Genomic DNA, 24,045 nt, shown 5'->3' with positions numbered 1-24,045 from the left:
AATTATTTATGTAGCTCCACACCTATTCCTGGCACAGAGCTGACGAAGCCGGAAATCCGGCTGCTGGAGACACGCAAGGTCATGGCATCCAGCGAGAAGCCTACAAAACAGCCTTCACTAGAGTCTCCTGGTCCACTACGTTAGCCCCCATTATTTTTCTCTAAGTTTTTGTTGTCTTACTCTAATTTCAAGGAACACCGGGTCTCCGAATGCAGTTGAGGTATTGAGATGCACTGCAGCAGCGTCACCAAGTCTCCTTCGGCAACACCTTGCAAACCCATGACCACTATTATCTAGCATTCAGAGCAGCAGGTACACCTGCAAACATGGTCAGATGGAGGTTTCCCTCCAAGTCACTCGCCATCCTGACTTGCGATTATACTGTCATCTCTTCACTGGGTCAAAATCCTGGAACTCCCTCCCGAATAGGGCTGTGGCTACACCTGCAGCAGTTCACCGCCATCTTCGAGTGCAATCAGGGAAGACCAATGAGTGCTGGCCTAACCGTGAATTAATTTTTTAAATAGTTTCTACATATTTCACAGCTATTTGTTTTGGCTTTAACTAAACCCAACATATACCAGACAGCCTGAAAGCCAAAGCTAACACTATTAGAGGTGGTGGAAATCTTCAGAGAATTGTTGGTGAAATCTCTAGGGAATCTTAATTAAATGAAGATTGTGTTTTCTGCACCGAAATGTCTGTTTTCATCATTAAATCCATGTGAGTAATCACATCCTCAAATATTTTACCCAGATTATCACTTCTATTGCATTACAGCATCTAATTACACATAACCCATTCATTCAATTCTCTCTCCCCTGCACATCTAATCATTTTTTCCTTACATGCACAAACATATTGGCACAGGCTGCTTCAACCAACATTCTGTTCTGACAGTATTCGGCTGTTATCTACACATAACATTTAGGCTTAAAAACCTGAATCTTCTGCTCATTGAAGAGTTGCAATTGGCTATTTCTTCCAGCGCACTTAATGTTATTGCTGAGTAAGCTAGACCCCAAAAATCAAGCCTCACACATCATAAACATTTTTCTATTGCGAAAATGAGGAGAAAGAGCTACTGATCCCAAAAGCAGAGAACTCCAGGGAACATCTTTAGAATTTTTAAAATTAAAAGATTTATTGAGAAGAAGAAAAACATTTTAAACACACAAGATTAAAGTTACAATTGAAACAAACTGTCTTACAGAACTACCCTCAAATAGCTTGTTTGGTCAAAAGTACAAGTAGGACACCTTCTTGACAAAATCTCTTTGCAGATTTTTAATCACAAAAATGTACAAGATTACCCAAGTCAAGGAATTGTTGTGACTCTAATAAAGGTACACCTCAACTTCTCAAACACTTCCACTCTGATATGGAATTCCAAAAGGAGGCTCAGAAAACAAACTGCTCGTGAAAACAAGGACTCTTCTGGTTTAACACTGTGGCTGTCTCCAATATAAAACTTTCATAGCAACCCACACATAAAGGACTTGGTCCTCATTACATTCTTCCACAACCACACCAACTCAGTTAAACCTCCCTCCTTAAACATCTTTTTCCCCTTTCCATTATCCTCAAACGTCTCTTCAGACTTAATTTCTTCCATGCTTTCTATTTTGCCTCTTTATTTGGATTGATAAAATTTAATATGGGTTGATAAATTTTAATATATATTTCCCATTTCCTCATGAAACCTTGGTAAGATGCCAATGTTCCTTGCCATCTCTGAACTCCCTTTTGAGTTTCAACAGTTGAAAAACAAAGTTGCTGACTTATCTCACAATGCAAATTTTAGATCCAACTTGTTTACTTGTAACTGAAACACACCACAACCTCTTACTACAACTGCATCAACCTAACACCTTTAAGCTTTTATCTCTTAGACCTCACAGACAACTTGTGTCTCATAACTTTCTCCCATTTATTTAACCCTGGATACACATACACACAGCTCTCTTTTACCTACTCAAAATACCAACATAATCCCAAAAAATATTTTAAAATATATTGCTCATCACCCTCAAGTAAATGGGCTAATACAGTAATTTGGTTGACTGTGGTTGTATTGGCTCTTTGAAAGAACTATCCAATTAGTCCCATTCCTCTGCTCTTTTACCTTAGCCCCAGATGACCTCAAATTTACGAAGCACAGAGCGTGGGAGGTGGGGCAGGAGTGCACTAGAATAATTAGGTTTAGAGATAACAAAAGCATAGACGAGGTTACAGCAGCCGATGAGCCAAGCAGAGTCAGACGCAGGCAACATTAGAGGTGGAAATAGGTGGTCTGAGTAATAGTGCAGATATGTGGTTTGAAGCTCATTTTTGGGGCCAGATGTGACAACAGTTGCAAACAGTACAATTTAACATTAAATTCTTGCTCTACACTTTATGCTCCATTTATAGTGATCACAGATTGGAGAAAATTACATCCAGTACAACTGAAGAGAATTGCATTCCTGTTACAACAATTGTCCACTTCGATGCAAAGTTGGTTAAATTTGCTCACCCCAAACTGGACAGCAAAATGCCAAGAAGAAAAATTGTTGCCTCCAACCATAAATTTCAATCCCTCTTTACAAACAGACTGATGTATTTTACTGTACTTTCATTACTCAACTGTTCTATTTCAAGTTGGTTTGAAATTATTCAGTCAGCTTAAATCAGATGAATAGAAACAATGCTTTGCAGCAAATCTCTTACTTTGGAGTCTGAATTAATGTTGAAAATATCTAATTTCAAATTGAGCAGCCTACTGCGAATGGACCGATTAGCATCTCAATTTCATCAAATGAACAGCTGGCAGCATCAATTAACCTGATTTACAAAACAGCAACATTTTGCCAAATGTGTCTTAGGATCACAGAATCCCTTCAGTCCCGAAGGAGACTGTTCGGCCCATCGAGTCTGCACGGACAACAATCTCACCCAGGCTCTATCCCTGTCACCCCACCTTATCCCCCTGACACTAAGAGTCAATTTAGTATGGCCAATCAATCTAACCCGTGTATCTTTGGTGTGTAGGAGGAAACTGGAGTGCCTGGAGGAAACCCAAGCAGACGGGGAGAACATGCAATCTCCACACAGTCACCTGATGCCAGAACTGAACCCAAATCCCTGGTGCTGTGAGGCAGCAATGCTAACCATTGTGCTACCGTGCTGCCCAAATAATCTTAATTACTTAAGTGTTAGTTTGAGCATTTCTGTCACGTTCTACATGATCACAGAATGGTTACAGGCCACATTAAGTCAGTCATATAAATGCTGGTTCACTTTTCGCCTTTTTTCTCCCACTCCATAAATTTACTCTCAACAGCTCATTATCCAGTTCTCTTTTGAAAATCAAGGTTGAAACTGTTTTCAGCATACTCTCAGGCAGTGCATTCCAACTCCTTACTACTCAGTGTGAAAGGGATCTTCCTCCTGTCACCACTGGTTATTTTGCCATTCACCTTGTATCATTCTTCTCTGGTTCTCATTCCTTCCACCAATGGGAACAGCTTCTCCCTATATTCCGTCCAAACCTTGGATGATTGTGAATACTTCTACCAAATCTTCTTTCAGCTCTCTCTTCACCAAGCAACACTACCTTAGTTTCTCCAATCTATCTATGCCTTGTCCTCGGTCAGTAATATATCTAGGAAAGCTAGGATGATATCAGCAATTCTTGGGGAGCCCCACTAGTTCCCTTCTTCCAGCACAAAAATAACTGTTGAATTCTGCTTCCGGTCATTCCGTTAATACCATGTTCATGTTGCAACAGTCCTCTGTTACTTGGGCTCTAACTTTGGTGTCAAGCCTGTTATGTGGCACTTTATCAAATAGCTTTTAAAAGTTCACATACACCACATCAATCACAGTGCTCTTCTCAACCCTCTAAGACATTTCTTAAAAACTTGAGCAATTTAACCAAACAACATTTGCCATTTACAAATCCATGCTGCCTTTCCTCACCTAGTCCACATTTGCCAAAAGTTACTGTTAGTTTTGTTCGAAATTATAATTTTTTAAAAGATTTGCACCATCGAGGTTAAACTGACCAGTCGAAAAGTGCTGGGCTTAACCTTGTATCTCTTTATGAACAACGGTTGAACACGTGCAATTCTCCAGTCCGCTGGTACCATATCCATATCGAAGGTAGATTGGGAGATAATGATCAATACTTCTGCAATTTCCTCCCTTACTTCCCTATGTATCATTTAATGCATTCCATCCTGTCCTGGGGATCCAATCATTTGAAGTACAGGCTTATCAAATATATCCTCTTTATTAATTTTAGCCCACTGAATGTCTTAGAGGGTTGAGAAGAGCACTGTGATTGATGTGGTGTATGTGAACTTTTAAAAGCTATTTGATGAAGTGCCACATAACAGGCTTGACATAAAAGTTAGAGCCCAAGTAACAGAGGACTGTTGCAACATGAACATGGTATTAACAGAGTGACCTCTTACAGTATGACTTGGTCAGCATCTGCTTCACACATAGAATCCCTATAGGGCAGTAAATTGGCCCATCGAGCCTGCACTGACAACAATCCCACTCATGCCCTATCCCTGCTAATCCTCCCGACACTAAGGGGCAATTTAACATGGCTAATCAACCTCATCTGCACATCTTTGGACTGGAAGAGGAAACCGGAGCACCTGGAGGAAACCCTCACAGACATGGCGAGACTGTGCAACTCCACAGTCACCTGCGACCTAAAGAGAACTCAGGTCCCTGGCGCTGTGAGGCAGCAGTGCTAACCCTTATGCCACAGTAAAAGATGCAAAGTGTTCATTTATTACCTCAGCCACAGCCCCTTTTGTCTATGTGCAAATCTCTTTTGGGTCCCCAATTCACCACACTTATTTTTATCAACCTTTTAGTATTTATATGCCTGGGGCAGGCTTTTAAATTCACTTTTATATTTGTTGCAGACTCTTCTCATCCTCTCTGTTCTTTATTAGTTCCCTTTGACATCACTTATTGAGCCTGATTTCCAACTGTATTATCTGACACATCTGTTGTATGCAGTCTTTCGCTGCTTCGCCTTACTCTCTTGCATCGTTCAGGGTGTGCCAGATTTGTCTGTCCCAAACCCCTCCTGGATTGTCTCGAGTATACCCAATCTATGCCAGCTCTAAAGGCAGCTTATTGTTCCGTTAGACATTTGCCAGTCCATCTTTGATTCCAACCACTGTTATAAATGCAACACAGGAAAGGTCATGAGAAGCTAATGCCTATAACAAGGGGCCTTAAGAATGGAAATATTCATCAGAAGTTTAACGTGATGCATATAATGGATTAAACAAATCCATTTATTGCAAATGCATTGAAGCCCATGGCATCCGGATGTTAGCTTGCAATGTTCATTTTGCCCTTTGCATTTTTGTCTATTGGCAAATGCTAGTTAGCACGCACAGTAAACCACAACTCCAGGTTTTCAAAATTGCACTGAACACAGAAACATTCTTAAACAAGATATGCTTTTAGAATTATAAACTGCCATCCTCCAATAAATCAATGGAATTTCACAGTTCCTTGACTCCCCCATTAAAAGGTAACCAAGAAAATTGCATTTGGCTTGTAAAGAGAGACTTCTACAAAACGTTGATGCTACACTGCCAATTCCACCAATCCATACAGGGTGGATTTGTTTTGAAAAAAAAACCAAACTAATATCTCAGTGATTAAATATTGTCTGCGAGAATAATGCAAAAACAGATAAACCGGATAAACTTGCTGAACTCAATGATGTGTGAAATTATTTGTCTTTAATATTTACATTAAAAGATTTTGTAGTCCATTTGAATATGCGAAGCAGTAATCTGATCTTTGAACAGGGAATATATTTTGTGAATACAAGCAGAGGAAAAATTATGTTGAGCTTTGTGTATTATGACGTACTACATCCTGCCGCACAGGATACAGACAACATAATTCAGTACTTCCTTCTTACAACAGAATTTTTAAACCTTAATCATTACTTGTCATTTAACTTGTCTTCTATCATAGCCATTTCAACTTTAGCTTCCTGCACTTGGGTCTTGACCCTTGAACTTGGATTCCCAGTTTCAAACTGGAAGTAGAAATATAAGGACTCGTCTAATTGCACAGTTAATAAAAGCAGCACACAACGGAGGTTCATAGATCAGGAGATCTGAGGTTCATGGTCTGTCAGCTTTGCTGGAAAGTATGTACGCATGGGCAGGATTGGATTTGGCTGGAATGGCCCGAGTGTGAGCTAATTGCTTGCCAACAGAATCACAGATTTGTACAACACAGAAGGAGGCCTTTCGGCCTGTTGCGTCTGTATCAGCTCTCAGTAGGACCAATTTCTCTCTTACTTCCATATGCTTCTTCTGTTAAATACCTCAAATCTGCAGCCTCTGGTTCTCATTCTACATTTTCCTGTACACTCTGTCCAGACTCCCTCGCGATTTTGAATTCCTCTGTCAAATCTCACTGTTTACATTTGTGAATAAAAGCTGGTCACATTTCCAAGGGTTTAAAAAGATGATCAACTTTAAAAACAAGCATTTAGCGATTTGATATTGTTAATAAAATGTGCAATTGTTTCAATTCTTGATCAAAGTTAATTCGATGAGCTACTGAGGTTTATTTCGTGTACATTTGATTCGCAGGTGTCAGTACAGATGGTGGAGGATGTCAGTTCAGACCTGATGGGCTGAAGGGCCTGTTCTGCACTGTGATTCTGTGAAGATTATCTTTTTCAAAAGAAAATTTTCAACTGTCATTCATAATTGTCATTGTGAACTATCAAGAAATTCAATGTATTGCAGAAAAAAAAATGCAGAAACATTTCATTGTGGACAAAGATCAGATGTAAAGGGAACAACAATCTATATTTCACGATAACGGCCATTGATTATTTGGCAAATGGAGTCCGGCACAGGCATCGTCATAGAGAGTGCAACAGTTAACAGTGAGACCTATTGTGCTCTGAATCTGATAACAGACATGTATGATAAATTAGAACTGGTACAATATAGGCACAAATGAACAACATAGGCAGCAACCATGCTCTGGTTCATTCCCCAGGGCAACGTCTTACCAGAGTCAACCTGCCTGTTTTGACTTGAAACGAAGCTTGGCAGTTAACTCTTCATCATTAGATTAACTGGTGCATTTTCCATGACAATGCTTCTACCAGAGTCCACTCACCAACCAATCTGCACTCTTCTCATTAAGTATAGATTGTTGTTCACTTACATTTGGTGTTCTTGCACATGTCGTGATGAGTGCAAGATGAAAAGCTTCCACATGTCTTTTTTCAGTGATGCTCACTTGAACTATTCGCTGCTTTCTGGTTCAACTAATAACTCATTCTAAGTACTGAAAGATCAAAGTACATGAACAGAATTTGCCTATCATTTCTACAAAAAAATTGAACATTGCGTTGCCTATGCAATTTGCAAAATATCTAACTAAAATTTGAATAATATGTCACATGAAAAAGTTACAACAGCAATGACATGATGCTAAAAATAATCTTTTCCAAGCAGCAGTCATTTAAAGGTAAATAACAATTAACTTTTGAGTACCTTCCAAGTAAAGGAGAATGCGATTCAAAAGATAGACATTCATTCTGATCACGTGTGTTCCCAATATGTCCAATTGATCTCATCATTGCACCCTTACTGACTTCCAGTTAGAGCTTCTATGTATCAGAAAAGACAGGACTTGCCTCATCTCACTGAAGTAGCCCAGATCTGAATGTGCACTGTTTCCTCAGCAATGCACTGGCCATCAGCCTAAATTATGACACTTAAACTCACGCAGGGGACTCAATGCCACAGAATAGTAACCCAAGACAACTACCAACCAAACCAATCCAATACACAATGGATCCAAACTAAAATTCAAATTCAATTACCAAAAATGGCACTTTTTTCCCTTGAAAAACAAAGCATTCACATCACCTGACCTAGGGAGTCTCTCAGGAAAACTCTCAGGAAAGCCACATTAAATACATACCCCAACATGTCCACATCAATAATTAATTTGCAAGAGGTATAACAAACTCTGAGAAGTGCATTTGTAAATCAGTATATTTGAATAAATTTTAAAACTGAACTGAAAAGATAACCATCATTTTACTATTGCACAATGACACGCCATCAATTTTATTTAAAGGTCTTTGTTAGTCAAGAGTATTAAGAATCTTAGACCCAACATCAGGGAGATGGATTTCAGATACAAGTCAGCTATCATCTCATTGAATGGAGAAAAGAGGCTCGAATGGCTAAATGGCATACTACGTTTCCTATATTCCGATGCAACTTGAACCTTAATACATTCTGTTAATGACAGTTTTCATACATGTGCAATTATTATTAGATTCAGGGTACAATAGGTCTCATTTTACAGAAACCCTAGAGACTTGAAAACACAGTCGTTCGTGTAACTTTAATAATAATTTCCAAATCAATTATGATGTTTCTGGAAACTGAAATCGATCTTGTTCTTGTCCCCACATTCAAAACAACAGCAAAAAATGCAGTGAAACTTATTAAGATTTCCACCTGGAAAGAGTCAAAAAGCAGTCTTTCAAAGTTACATTTACAGACCTGCATCAACTTTATTTGCCAGCTGTGGACTTCCACCTTAGCCCTGCTTCTACTTAAGCTTTGATTAACTTTTACTTTCAAAAGTCAAAGGTTAAATAAAGGAAAGGAAATGTTTTCCGTCAAATAACTTACTGACCACTGACACCAACTTCCAGCAGAAACCCAGCTCTTAGTAATCAAGTCAAACAGAGGAAGCCGATTTGCCGATCTTTAACTCGAAATGTCTAGGGGGCTACTTTCTTGTATAGAAAATTGACAGAAAATGTGTAAAATTGAAACATTGTGCTTTTAAGGGGATTTGCCTTTGGCAACTGATGACTTCACTTCGATTGGAGCTATAGCACTACAAAGGCTTACCTTCTTCTGCAAAAAAAATACTAGGTTTGCTTGTTAGAGCACTTCCTTTTGTAAGTGAAGGTGACAATTTAACAATCGTAATACTTGAAAATCAAAAGCAGACCAAATATTTTAATGATGGTTTTGTGTCACTGCTGGCTGCAGCCTTGTCCTCACAGATTACAATGCCTAAGCTGTTTTCACAGAAGAGACACAGGCAGTTAAAATGAAAATTTATCAGAATCAGATACAAAATGCACCTTCCATAAATATAATAGGACTGTATAGTATCACTAAATAGAATAAAGCGTGAGTAAATACTGTAAACTAGCTTGGATTTCTCCCCATACACATGCATGTAATGATTTTAACTGGATTTGTTTCCCACAAATCATTCATTTCATTGCCTAAAGTACCAAAAGTATTGCACTAGAATATAAACACTACATTAAACTATGTCTTAAATGAATTCTTGCCATGTGGGGTCGTGGCCAAAACCAATATTTACTGCCAAAGTTTCATCCATGTATTCCGTTCCTTGATCATTTCCAAAGATATTATTAAAACAAAAACTATTCCTCTCTCAGTCCTTTTTGCTCCCCCACTTCCAGACACCATACTCAGAAAAGGTGGAAAAGCAAAATTCATACAGCCTGCTCCTCTCACTGTTTCCATCCAAACACAAGTGCTTAAATGCGGTTTTCCTCATTTGCCCGCCAACCCTCTGGGGAAATGCTTACTTGTGACAATACAGCTCAAATATCTAACTTAACATGTCAGTGATTGGGTGTAAATCTGTGCATCGCTCTTGGTATAGCACACAAGTGCTGAACTGCAACTCTTTCAGAGAAAGCAGACTTGAATAATAATTCAGACACATAGGGACTGCTTACTTGGAACAAAATTTATGATATCTGAAGGCCGTTCTAATGGCACAATGCTTAAAATGTTTATGTATTGGAGAAGAAAAAGCCCTGGAACAAACAAAATTTATTGCACCAACTGCTAAAATCTGATGTAATCAAAATGAGGTTTGTAATTTACAAAGTAAAAATTTCTAAACCTAAAATCCCTGAAGTCCTATCATTGCTGTAGTTTTTAAATCATTTTTGATTATCCTCATTAAAAGAGAACCAAAAGCATTTCTTGCCACAAGAACATAATCTTGGTGGTTTGAGAAAGCATGCTTAATGATTTAAGAGGTTAAAAAAAATTGCACAAGCCCAAAATACACAATTTCTACCACAACTGAGAACCTTTGCCTAGTTGAGGAGCGTCATTTCATTTCAGATTTCTATGTGGCAAAAAATATTTCCATCATGATTTTCACAATTAATAGAGGTCTCGAAGCACTTTACAGCCAAGGAAGTATTTTAGAAGTGCAGGCACTGTTGTAAAATAGGAAAGGGAACTACATCCAATTGAAAAATGGCAGCCATGCTTGTTTCTTCAAGTGGATTTCCACAAAAAAATTATAATAATGCAAGATTAAAAATCTAGGACCACATGGATTATGCCAATTTCCCTGAGAAATAGATTCCAAACAATACCAAAGCAAATTACTGTGGATGACAAAGCTCAGCTTTGACAAAGGGTCATCTGGACTCAAAGCGTCAGCTCTTTTCTCTCCTGACAGAAGCTGCCAGACAGGTCGAGCTTTTCCAGCATTTTCTCTTTTGGTGAAAGCATTTTCAATTGTGACTGGTTATTTCACAGTTAAGGACGTGGGTGTAGGAAGGATCAATACAGATCTGTAAAGTCAGATCTTGTTGCTGATTTATAAAAATGAATCTGTCAGTTCTTAAACCTCAAATCCAAAGAAAAACTGTAAGAATATCAGCTTTTATACTTCAAGAAAACAAGGAAGAGACCGTCAAGGCATAGTCATTTACCCAGTTCACAGAAACCATTTGTCGGCCTGAATAGCTGACATAATAAAAAGTCACACAAACAGACAAGCTATTTTAATACATTTAAAATGATTCAACAATATATTGGCGGAAGTTGACAGAAGCTGATCTTAAAAGATCCTTGGGATTCATGCACTTCTTCCAACATAAAATGAAATGTTAGTTGCTCAGTTGTGGGTGGGATTTCCATTCCTTTCCGCTGACGGGGTCTTCTAGTCCCACCAAAGGCAATCCCCCACGACAGGTTCCCTGGCAGTGGGATGGGCAAGCCACGCAAACATAGCAAACGTAGATGGGACCAGAAGATCCCACCAGTTGCCAATGGCAAACCACCTCTGCCCTGGAAATATATGCCATGGGGGTGCTGGAAAAGCCCACCTACATCTTAATCTCAAACAAAATACATCCTTCATATTGTATTAACTATTCTAGATAATGTCACAGAATGGCGAGTCAGCAACATTTACTGAAATAAAATACCATACTGATAATTAAAACAAATTTTAACACACTGACCCTAGAGATAACGAAGAAAACAGAACTGAAATCTTCAATGACTAGATTCCAAATTAAACATTTTTCAGAGTATACAGAATCTTCAGTTTTGACATTACAATTATGAATCAAGTTTTCTTGAAGATAAATGTGCTTTCTGACCGAACGGCTAGTTTACTCAAACACATCTCTAATAAAATGCCAGAAACTATCAACTGACTACCAGAAAACTGGACAACATGTTTTTTTTTTAAAACTCTGTCAACAAAATATATGCTGAAACCTAATTTTAAGATACAACATACAGATAGCTATTCCTGAAACAGTAACAAGTTCTGCAGTACTATGCATAAGACTAAAATGCAAATCAAAACCTTGGATCTACATCAAGATCAAAACCAACACATTTCCCAAAAAGATACAGCCCATACAAAGTAGCCAAGGAGAGCAGTGATTATGACACTTCGATTTTTGACTAAAAAAATTTTGCCCCTTTAATTTCGATATCCAAATAACCAGTAGCAGGGTTTAAAACAGTACCCTGTGAAGTCCTACACACTCTGTACAGACTTTCAGCATTTCATCTCAAGGGAATTTCGCTCACAATTAAAACAAGTTCTTAGCAAGTAAAATTGTTCAGAACATTTTCAAGGACTTGGAAAGCCCTGTTAGGAGTTGTACCACTCCACTAGCCCTTTAAGTGGATCAAATTGGCTTCAACCAGCCAGGTAACAGACGTATTTATGCCACCGCTTCTGATTTGCTGTCGCTAAAGCATGTGAAAATCTATTGTCAGAAAGACTCCTTGTTATGTTCGCAAAAATGACAACTACAACCCAAGCCAACAACAATGGAATTAACAGTGCAGCATGATGATACTGTGCCTTTAAGAAATGTATATCATGTTTCATGTAAGGGGATATGCTTAGAATTCGATCTGTTTTGCAAGGTGCCGATTTGTCCAAAAAATCTTTTAAATTGATAGACGGGAGCACAAAATAAGTCCTCATTTTAGACCTGGCATGTTGTTTTAAGCTAAGCAATGCATTTGTGTTTATTTAGGTGTCCCCTGGGGGTTTTGGAGTAAAGTTTTGATTATGTTGATTGATAGGAGCAGAATCATGTGCTTAAAGGGAGGAGCAGGAAAAACACAGTTTCGCTTTCATTTTTAAAACAAGCTGTCTGGTTCTGAAAGAAGCAAAAAATCTCTGTCTTTTGCTCTAGTTTTCTGGAAGCTCCAAAACTGGCAAACTCAGTAGAAGGAATGTGTTTTGCTGATTAGTTTTAAAGAGGGGGTTTAAGTCTATAAGAGGAACATTGTTTCAATTGGAGCTCAATGAGAGGTTAGCAACAAAGAATTGTCCTTGTCTTGGTCCTGTACTGTTCAATTGCTCGCAGTTACGCTAATTCATCAGTTATAATTAAACTGTGTTGTCAAATAAAATTTGTTTTGATAAAAAGCTTGTCAGTGTGTCAGTATAACTACACCTGGTGAGAAACATCATATCTTCATATAGCAAATTGTTGGAGTCTAGTCTGACTTCAGAGTATATCTTGAGGTTTCTGATCTGTTATCCTAACAGAAGACACAACTACCCTAAAAAAGAGCAAACATTTAGTTTGCCATTTGTGCTTGTAAAATTAACTCCTACTTTTGTTTGAATTTATAAAAAAACTGTAATATGGCAAGTTACACACTTCCAAATAAGAATGCTGGAAAAACAAAGTTGGTCAGTCCAATGAGGAAATAGGCAAGCGTTCTGAGTGCTGTTTAAAGCAAGTTGAAGACTCAACAGCCAATACATTAACTCATCTTTTCTCTTTCAGATGTTGGGAGACAGCAATTTGTTTTCATTTCAGATTTTCTCTCATCAATAATTACAATTTTTTGACTAACAAGTTGCATCTATGCCTCAAACTTAGAAAAAAAATCCCAAGCTGCTTCAAAGAGGCGTAACCAAAAATATGAATGCTGAGTCAAAGGGAGAACATAGGAATTAGGAGCTGAAGGAGGCAATTCAGCCCTTTGAGCCTGCTCTGCCATTCAATCAGATCATGGCTGATCTCTTCCTGGTACCTGTTCCCCACATTCCTTTAATCCGTTTCTTTTAATCAGAAATATACCTATCTCCTTCCTGAGTCCATTTAATGATTCAGACTCCACCATGCTATGGGACAGCGAGTTCCACAAATTCACCAACCTCTGCAAGTCTTCCTCATCTTAGTTTAAATCTACCACCCCTCAACCTGTACCTGTGACCTCTGGTTCAAGATTGCACTACAAATGGAAACATTTGGTCTCTGTTTATTTTATCAATCCCTTTTAGTATTTTACATATCTCAATCAGATCCCCTATCATTCTTCTAAACTCGAGTATAAGCTCAAGCTATTTAGTCACTCCTCATACTTCAACCCTTTCATCCCTGGAATCAATCTGGTGAACCTCCTTTAAATTGCCTCCAATGCCACCACATCCTTCCTCAAATAAGGAGATCAAAATTGGACACAGTGCTCCAGATGTGGTCTCACCAACACCCCATACAATTGTAACAACACTTCTCTACTTTTATACTTTAAAAAAGTTTTTAAAAAATTTACTTCAGCCCTTTTGCAATAAATGCCTTTTTTTAACTACATGCTACACCTGCATACTGACTTTGTGATTCTTGGTCAAAGACATCCAATCCCTTTGTCCAGGTGCATTTTGAATCTGCTTCCCACTTAGATAATTACTTGCCTATTTTTTGGCCAAAATGGATAACCGGTCAATTACTCCCAATAAACTCCATCAGCCAAATTTTGGCCTATTCTCTGAGCCTATCAATAACTGTCTGTGAAATCTTTATCACCTCTTCACTGCCTGCTTTCCCACCTGTTTTAATATCATTCATAAGTTTTGCGATGTTACACTCTTTCCCTGCTTGCAGATCATTCACGTAGATTGTAAACAGTTAAGGTCCGAGGACTGACCCCTGCGACACCCTGCCAGCCAAAGAAGAATCCATTTATCCCAATCCTCTGCTTTCTGTCAGTCAGCCAATCCTCAGTCCAATCTAGTACTCTATTCCAATCCCCTGCGAACTCACCTTCTGGATCAGTCTTTAATGCAGCACCTTGTCAAACGCCTTCTGGAAGGTTAGATATACTATATCCACCTTATGTAACATTATTCACCTTGTTGGTTACGTCCGCAAAGGACTCAAGCAACTTTGTCAGGAATGACTTATCCTTCATATAATCATGCTGACAATGGTGGATTGAGATTTGTCTTCCCAAATATTCCATCATCTCCTCAATGAACGATTCCAGCAATTTCCCTAACACAGAGGTCAAGCTAACCAGCCTTGATTCCTACTTTTTGCCTCTCTCCCTTTTGAATAGAGGTGTCATATTAGCATGCTTCCAATTCATAGGGACCTTTCCAAAGAACTTTGAAATATCACAACCAATGCATCCACTATCTCTGCTGCTACCTCTAATACCTTAGGGTGCAGGCCAAGTTCCGGAGACTTATTTGCCTCTAATCCCATTAGTTTATTCAATGCCTTATCCCCATTGATGGCTATTGAACCAACTTCCTCTGCATTAACTGCAGTTTTTGGGAAATGTTCATTATTCCGTACTGTAAAGACAGAGGCAAAATATTGGTTCAGTGCCTCCACCATTTATCTTTATATTCCCCATTATTACCTCACCAGTACCGTCTTCTAAACAGCCAACATTTAATGCTCTTTAAATACTTATAGAAGCTTTTCTCTTTAAATGCTTGTAGAAGCTTTTGGTGTCAGTTTAAGTTTTCTGCTAGCTTTCTTTAGTAGTGCATCTTAGCTCTTTTGATTTTATTTTGAGTGGCCTCTTGCTGAACCTTAAAGTTCTCCCAATCCCCCAGCTAGCTATTGCAATATGGTATGCCCTAGTTTTTGCTTTTATGTCCTTTCTGACTTCCTTATTTAGCCACGGAGCAATTTTCTTCCTTTTACAATTCCTCTAACTCTCTGGAAGATACTTCAATTGAGAGGTATTCAATAGCTCCCAAAACATCAGCCACTGTTTCTCAACTGTCCTACCTTAGTTAGTTGTGCCTAGTCTACTTGGGCCAACTCTTTGCTCAGGCCTATATAATTATCTCTGCCCGACGCTAAAACTCTAATATGGCACTTAGTCTTCTCTCGCTCAATCTGAATCTGAAATTCTAGCATGCTGTAATCATTCTTTCCAAGAGGATTCTTATTGACAAGACTATCGATCAAACCTTCTTAGTTACATACTACTAAGTCTAAAATAACCTGCTCCCTGGTTGGCTTCATAACACATTGCTCTCAGAAACAATCCTTCATGCACTCTACGAAATCTCCCTTCACTAATCGGCCATTGGAAGAATCAGAACATGATTTTACATTGGCAAGTTTCCAAATTTGTGTCTCCTGCTAGATTCTCCACTCCCACCCACCGCCAAACCTGCCATGGGCAGGATAGGAGAATTCCGCTCCAATGGTGGGACGAAGAGAAATGATCAAAGTATTGAATATTAACAACTTTGTGGGAGGCACTTGAGGCACTGGGAGTTTGGAAGAGGATATCAAGATGCTTAGACATGAAAACATGAAAGGAATGAGAATTTTTAAATTTCATATATTTAGGGATGAGAAACTGGAATCACAATGGTCAGTTAATGATAGGTCAGTTATCCGGCTGGCTGGTGCCCCAAACACCATTTGCACCTCGTGAATGATAAAACAGCTGAACATCCTTCCAATCTTGAGCAGGAAATTACATCAGTCTAAAACCCAATTGACAAAGAGCGGCATGTATAAGACATACCTCAGTTTGCATGACACTTGGAGATGAGGGCAACAGAAGTCTTTCCGCCACGGTAGGTCAGCAAAGAAAGAAACCATGTGTGAGCTGAGTCTTTTGTGGGTGAAAGGGTGAAAGATGAGAGATCTACCGGCAGAGTCAAACCGTGAGATGACAAATGCATAGGTGAAGGTTTTGGCAGCAGATGGACTGTCAGGTAGGAGCAGAGGTCGGCTCTATTACCGGGTATAAGTGGGTGATGCTTGAAGTGGAAAAATATGGCATTGAAACTCAACTCATGTTCAAATAGAATGCAGACAGAGTGGTTAGCCTGAGACAATTGTCAGGGAGCAGGATTGAACAGTGGCATGGGAATACAGATTTGGTATAAGCTGAAGAGGATGGCTCCAACCTTACCAAAGTTCATTCAGAGGAAACCAGGACTCATCCAAGTCTGGAAAGTATACAAACAGTCTGATATCAAGGGCCGTGAAGATATGAAGAAAAAACAACCAGGAGCATGAATTCAAGACTTCAGGGACAAAATCCAGCAGAAATATCTATCATAATTCAAAATAGCAATTAATCAAAAGAAACATTGAATCAAACGTAGTGAATTCAGGATGAGGAATTTAGGAAGAGAACATTCATTCCCCTCAAAGTCTGTTTGATGAGATCATGACTGATTTGCAACCTAACTCTGCATGCCCTATGCCTCTGCTGTATATCGCTTAATACCTTTGGTTAGCCAAAATCTATCAATGAATGAGCCTTGCCATCTCCTGCAATACTTGAGACAATAATGTATTCCAATACTTTATGAATATCTTTACTATGCTACATGCAATCAATTTAATTCCACATACCTGAGGATACAGATGCAGACTTTACATCCTGAGGTCAAGCGACAGAAACCGAACCTCTGTTTGCTTTCAATGTCTGTGAGCACAAAAGTGAAGTGCTGCCCCACTTGACTCTGTGAAACCCTGAAAATAACCATGTGCAGCATTAATTGGCAAGTAAAATCTTCACCGTCAGAGCTGTCAACTGTCTGAAAGGAAATAAAACCACAGCACAAAACTTCAAACCTTGATGGCTGAGGAAGGCTAAGCTGAAATGTTATTAAAAAGAGTTCAATTACGACAGCAAATGTTGGAACCTTCAAAACACAAACAGGAATCACAAGATATCATCAGGTCAGCAAACAGTTTAAAGAAGAGGCAAGTTGTTGACTTTTCATTTGTGCACCCTTCATCAGTACTGAGGATTAGCAGATAAAGGTAAGCGAGCATTTTAATAAGATAAAGCCAAAAGAGAAGGGAGGAGGAGGAGGAGAAATGCAGTTATTAAATGGAGAGTTTCACTTGTTAAAGTCATTTTTACTGAGGTGTTGTTTTTTGCCTCAGTGAAAGCTGAAAGTAAAGATTACACTCTGAACCTACAAATTGGTACATCCAAAATACTGGTATCCTGTGCACATCTTGAAATATCAGTGATAGAAAAAAAGGCAGGAAAGGATCTGAGCTTTCACTTCACAATTCGTCATATCCATGATTTTCTTACAATAATCAACATTAGTATTGAGCATGTTTACCAATTTTAAACTATGCTCCGAATTTTAAATAGGAACATCAATCTTTAATATTAACACAAATGTGACACTTGGTTATAAATACAACAGAATGAATAAGTGCAGATTAGGTGGATTGGCCATGCTAAATTGCCCCTTAGTGTCCAAGGATATGTCAGTTAGGTAGATTTGCAAATACACGGGGTTATTGAGGGGGCGGGGGGTGCTACTGGGTAAAGATGCACTTTCGGAATGTCAGCACTGACTCAATGGGCTGAATGGCATCCTTCTGCACAGTAGGGATTCAAAGTGAAATTTCTCCAAACACAATACAGTTTATGCATGTTACTATTATGCTTTTCCATACTTGTTTCTCCACAAGTGAACAAGTCACTCACTCACTTTCTTGATAAATATCTGGCTTTCATTCATTGCCTCAACTTCTACATTTTCAAAACCACAAAAAGAACACACAAAATTAAGTCTGTGCGATCAATACACACTGACCTTGCAATAATCATTTGGCTGCAAAATAATAATTTCAAGGAAGTATAATATTTCCATTTTTAAAAAGGAAAAGTGCTACTGTTCATAGAAGCATATATTCAAACAAATGCTTCAGGACAGTGTGCAAGAGAGGAGAAAATAAGAGCAAAATCAGAAGATGAACAGCTAAAGTACGTGAAATGCATAGTGCAACAAAAAAAACCCTGAAGCTCCTTTACAAGCTGATAAAGGAAATCACCACAGTTTAGTCAAAGGCTGTTCATACTTGGCAATACTGGTGTAATTACTCCTTCCAAAAGCCAATTCTAATCAGTAAGCACGCCACTGGATGGCAGCAATGGAGTCTCATTTTCCAAGCATATAAACCTTCAACCAAGCATCCTCAGCAACAAAGAGCAAAAGCTCATTCTTAAAAGCTTACAAACATATTCACAATAAACTGGAAGACTCGTGCAAAGACTCAAGAGGATGTCGTCAGTTACAAGGTCAATGCTGGGGCTTAGGTTTTCAAGAGCGGCTACTGCTACTAAAAAGGCACCAACATATCTTTAACTGCAAATAAAGTCTCTAAAAATGAAAGATTCATCAATGCATCCTTTGAAAATTTAAGTGCATGTCCAGTTCTCCAGCTATCAATTGGCACATATATTCACATGTGCTGCTTTCCCAAAGACCTCAAATATTTACTTCTTCTCCATGCCGAGGAGTTTTCACTTAAGATTGGACTCTATTTCAAAGCAGAGGGTCAAATAAAAAAATGATTGCTTTATCACGCAATACTGTACCTTTCAACATCAAAAGGAAAGCAAAACTTCGGCACAGTCTGCAGCACTTCCTGTAAAGAATAATAAAATCGTTAGGCTCCTAAGACTTGGATCTGAATCACTACTGTATCTACCACATAAAGTCTGAGAATAACCTTCTCAATTAAAACCATACATAAATAGTTGTTCCTGTATTGAAATAATCAACCACAATGAACTTCATTGATTATTAACACAAATCAAATTTATGCTTCAACAGACTGTACTGACAATGGTAAAGGAGCACCAGGAGGGAATAGCTTGGCCTAAAGGGCATTAACACCCCCTCTCATCCCCACTGGGATCCCCTTCAACAGGACCATATGGATTTTACAAGCAGCACTGCACCATATGGGTAAGCCACGTCTGCTGATACATGCATCACAGACTAGCCACCAGTTTTTAGTCAACACAAGGGCTTCAGACGCAACATGTGTTGACAATGCAAATTGGGAAAAATATTAAATGGTGGCAATAAGAGAATGCCAAAATTTAAAATACATGCACTATCCTCACTTACACTGAAAAGTCTCAGTAGGTTTACTTGAATTGCAAAGAAAATGCACAAATATTCAGGGAAGAATTTCATCTCACGTGTTATGCTTCAATTAATAGAGACTTTAATAAAATTAATAGCAACATGACGTTAATAAAATGCTATAGGAACAATAGCAGCCATATCATTAACAAAATTTAAAATACACCTCAAAACTATCATTTTATATCTTTGTGAAACTTACAGGAACTCATAATAGTGAAACATGCCAATATAATGTTTTACCCTCCACAACGGTTTCAAAAAAAGTGTTATTTTACAAGTAAAAAGTGGGGGAATCTTTGAATTGTTTCAAAGGCAAATGTTACTGTGGTCAAAGATTCTGAGTTCTGGTTTTTGGAAAATTCGCAGCTTATAACAGAATAAACATGATGAAAATAGCGTGAGCTTCATTTGTGTATGTGTTGCAGAAGTCAGTGAACAATACTTGTTACTACAACCAGAACAGTTCATCGGGGTGACTGGGCTTGGAAAATTCTCAGCAATTAAATCTACTGTACAACTGCCTTCCTTCAGAACTTTATTGCTTTGCATTTTGTCTGTCTTTCAAGTTCAAAATTTGCTACATTACACTGGATTTATGGGTGCATATAGTTTACTCAAATTTATAGTTGAGAGGCTGTTTTTCAGGTTAGTACATATAATTTACTTGACTAAAGCAGACTAAAAATACAATTCAATCAGTGCATATACAAATATTAAAAATTACTAAATTTCATTGTGTGCTACTACAAAGCAAAATGAAATGAATTTGTTTTAAAGATGGACCATTTCCAAATTTTAAAGGAGTACTAGCTCAGAAGTGAATTGCTAATTCAGTAATTAAATGGACAGATGCAAATCAAGTCATTTGTTCAGTAGTTGGTCCTTTTTCTATATGGGTGAAGAAGGGACTAAAAATATTGCCCAATGGAAAGAGGGTTCGGTGAATGTCATCCCCTGCAAAACAAACTATTTTAGCAACACATCAGTTTAAAACCTGATCACCACGGTTTAGAATTCCTCTCTTTTTCTTCAGAGTACAACCCAAGCTTTCTACTCGCTTCCCAACTGGCACAGGCATCCCTCAGGGAGGCGGGATGTTTTTTTTTAAAAGCTCAGTGCTGTTTTAAATTCATGCAGCCAGCAGGTCTATAGACTCAAAAACAGTTCAGACAAAAAATTGTTTGCACCACTTAAGGGACAGGCTCGTTCAGCTGATGACTGGGACTCCCCTGACAGGGTAGATGAGGTTACTTACATCAATCAATGAGGCGCTGTATCAGTTCCTGAGCTAGATCTCATGCTAATTAAAAGGCCCTATCCACCACCTTAATTTTATTAAATACTATACATGGAACCCAATGTAGCCTTTAAAACCAGGCTCTGTGGATCTCAGGTACACCAGTCGTAAATAACTCGTTAGCAGCCTTGGCAAAATTAACATTTATACTCTACTTCAAGACTAGCTGAGCTGGAGATTTGCTTTCCATTAGCATAGCAGCATTTATCTGCAACATTTTAAAATGATGAAATAGATTTTGTAAACCTACTCTATCAGACTAATCCTGAAACTTATTTCTGAAGTGCAAGGTTTAAATATCTTCCAAGGAATCAGCAAACATTTGTGAAACAAGCATGTTATGTCCAGTTTCATAATGGTATAATTTTTGTAGATACAGTCTCCAGTTATTTTTTTTTAAATCAATGCTTCCGGAGGTACCCACATGACTCAATGTTTTCAGGGAGAAATGGAATGGCACTTTTCCGGGCTGTTTAAACAAGGCAGCAAGAGGAATTCAAACTAAGATAGCATGCATATTAAAACTGCTGACAAACTCCCTATGAAGATCGAAAGATGGTGGCACAAGAGCTACTTCCTTCACGAAGGTGAAGACAATGCTTTAAAAGCCAGTAATCTAACACTTTTCTTCATCCAAACAGCTACCGCAGGCCAGAGGGGTCCAGAGATCAGTAACTCTGAAACTGATTGTGACTCCTCCTTTCAGATGAGACAAGGTATATTTGAAAGCACCATCCAACTTTTATTTTTAAATCAACTTTGGCCCACACATCACAACAAGACTATTTTGTACAAGTACAAGGTTAGTTTTAAACAGGGAGCTTATAAATACTGAACAAAGTCACTTTTTTTTGAAGATACTTCATTTCATACAAAAAAAAATCAGGTTGAATGATCAGGTTGAGTAACTCCTGACAAGCAAATGTTTGTCATCCACAAAGTAACAGGAATTTAGGAATAGACTCTAATTCAAGATGCCGTCACAGTGTGGCAACATATTGCAAGCTGTGTCCAGCATACCCTCCAATTCTATCATTTACTCTCATTCGATGCTTTAAACACTTTTACAGCCTAGCTATGACTGTAACATTACATTCTGCATCCTCTCCATGCATAGCATGTTTTGTCTCTTGCGCGCAAGAAACAACACTTTTCACTGTCCACTAATTCATGTGACCATAATAAACCAAATCAAAAATTTGTTCACATTGTAAATTGACGCTAAATCTAACCCAAAGACTGTGTGTGCTTGGTCACTGAGATTAACTATGTTTTGGGATGGAAGATCCAATGATATATGGAAAAATCACCATCATCTGAACTGCCATTCATGCAATTCATCCTAATTCACAAAAACTTAAAAGCACTCCAGCTTATGAATTTTATTTCTAAAGTAGGGCTGAAGAAATGATGTTAAATTGGAAACCAAGTCCTTTTGATGCATGGAGAGACAGTTCAGAAGAAACTTGGAAAAGTCTAAGACCTGAATTATCACCCTTCCTATAATCTGAAATAAGATTCAAGTTCAGGCCATTAACCAATGAAAGCTCTCCAAATTTAAGTTGATTCATGTGTTAATAGATCCCAATTTCTGGACAAATGCTATAATATGAGACAAAGTTATTTCATGGTCTGTGATGGTTAACTTTTTGGAAACAATACACCCGCCAACAAACAAGAGTTACATGACGAATAGTCACTCCCTCTTAGTAATCAGGTAGTCGGGGGTTTCTGCATCCAAATGGTCAAATGATAATGTACGTTGGCAGAGACTGAAAACGCACCCCTTTCTAAATAAAACAGAAACTAGTGTCTGTGGCAACATTCTCACTGGCTGTAAATCATCAAAGTTATGAAAATCAGATTATGATTTGGTTCAAGATCAGAATCTTCATAGGTGACAAGAAAATGGTGGAAATATTGATAGCCTCTGCCATGTCTCAAACAACTATGAAAAACCAAATAATTTAAAGCTAAAACTGGGATTGTGGATTTTCCCTGACTTACTGCCATTTGGACATTGCATAAGATAAGAACAGTCACTCCAGCTCCTACGTCAACAACTAAAACTCCTTTACTTATCCATATGGGCAATGCCATGAATTTTGGAAACTCGATCGCAAAGTAAAACATCACTATCTCTTCTGGCTTCTCTACTCTATAAATATGCTGTGCATCCTACTCTGCAGGGAACAAACCAAAGTTTTTTGCTTCATTCCCTCATGGATCATCACCATTGGCAACTGAAAGTTTAACTCGCCTGCAGATCCCTGCATCTTTGGGCAGCACAGTGGCAAGCATTGCTGCTTCACAGCACCAGGGACCCAAGTCCAATTCTAGACTCAGCTCACTGTCTTGTGTGGAGCTTGGACATTCTCCCCATATCTGCGTGGGTTTCCTCCACAGTCCAAAGATGTGCGGGTTAGTCGATTGGCCGTGCTAAATTGACCTCAGTGTCAGGGGGAGTGGCAGGGTAAATGAGGATTACAGGAATAGGGCCTCAGTGGAATTGTGGTTGGTACAGACTTAATGGGCAGAACGGCCTCCTTTTGCATTGCAGGGATTCTATGAATCTTTTAAAAGCTCTGCCAAAAGACCTGCAATTGATGTCTGTCTAGGGTATGGCAAGACTGCAATGGTTTGGTTTGCTCCTTGCAATATTCAATAAAAATCTGAGTTTTGCAACTGTAGCCCAAAAGTAAATTCCAATTGAACAACACAACCAAACATGAAGCACAAAGAAAACATTGAAACAAATCCACTCTGTCCAAAGCATCATAAAATCACAACAAAATCCAGGTCATACATCCATCTACTCCTTGAGTAAAACATCCAGTAAAGTGACTTCCACCAATCAAAATTGTAAGCTGGCACAGATTTGGCAAACCTACAAGTTAGTTTTTTGCTTTTATTGCACAAGTTCAGTTACTTGGATTTAATGTCAGATGCTTTTCCCAGAAAGCTAGGAATAGCACAAATCACTTTGGCTTCTCACTGACGTCAGGAGTGTAGGCCTCACTTGGAAGATCCTCCTGCTACATCTGGCTTAAAAAATCTAGGAGAGGCAAATATCAGGCTGCACAAAGTGACGACAACTAAATGGCCAGCACTTGCACAATATCATCATCCATGCTCACTCAAGACCAAAATACTTCTCTAGACATTAAGGGGTGAAAAAGAATAAGCAAATTGGTCTTGATCCATGTCAT

General features: G+C 38.5%; 1 protein-coding gene across 3 annotated transcripts in view; it reads right to left on the bottom strand.

Annotated features, from left to right (window-relative positions):
- The window catches only part of dennd1b (DENN/MADD domain containing 1B), a 277,010-nt gene that overhangs the window by 150,953 nt on the left and 102,012 nt on the right, over positions 1–24,045 (bottom strand). For all 3 annotated transcript variants that reach the window (XM_080195844.1, XM_080195845.1, XM_080195846.1), the window contains exons 4-5: positions 18,981–19,030; positions 16,985–17,104 (exon numbers count right to left, since the gene is read on the bottom strand). In XM_080195844.1, coding sequence (XP_080051970.1) covers positions 16,985–17,104; positions 18,981–19,030 — 170 coding nt within the window. The remainder of the gene's footprint in view (positions 1–16,984; positions 17,105–18,980; positions 19,031–24,045) is intronic.

Source organism: Carcharhinus amblyrhynchos, chromosome 9 (genome assembly GCF_965287045.1).
Source record: "Carcharhinus amblyrhynchos chromosome 9, sCarAmb.v2.hapA, whole genome shotgun sequence".
NCBI classification, from domain to species: domain Eukaryota; kingdom Metazoa; phylum Chordata; class Chondrichthyes; order Carcharhiniformes; family Carcharhinidae; genus Carcharhinus; species Carcharhinus amblyrhynchos.
The sequence above is the reverse complement of the archived record's forward strand: the minus strand, read 5'-3'. Positions and strand labels throughout refer to the sequence as shown.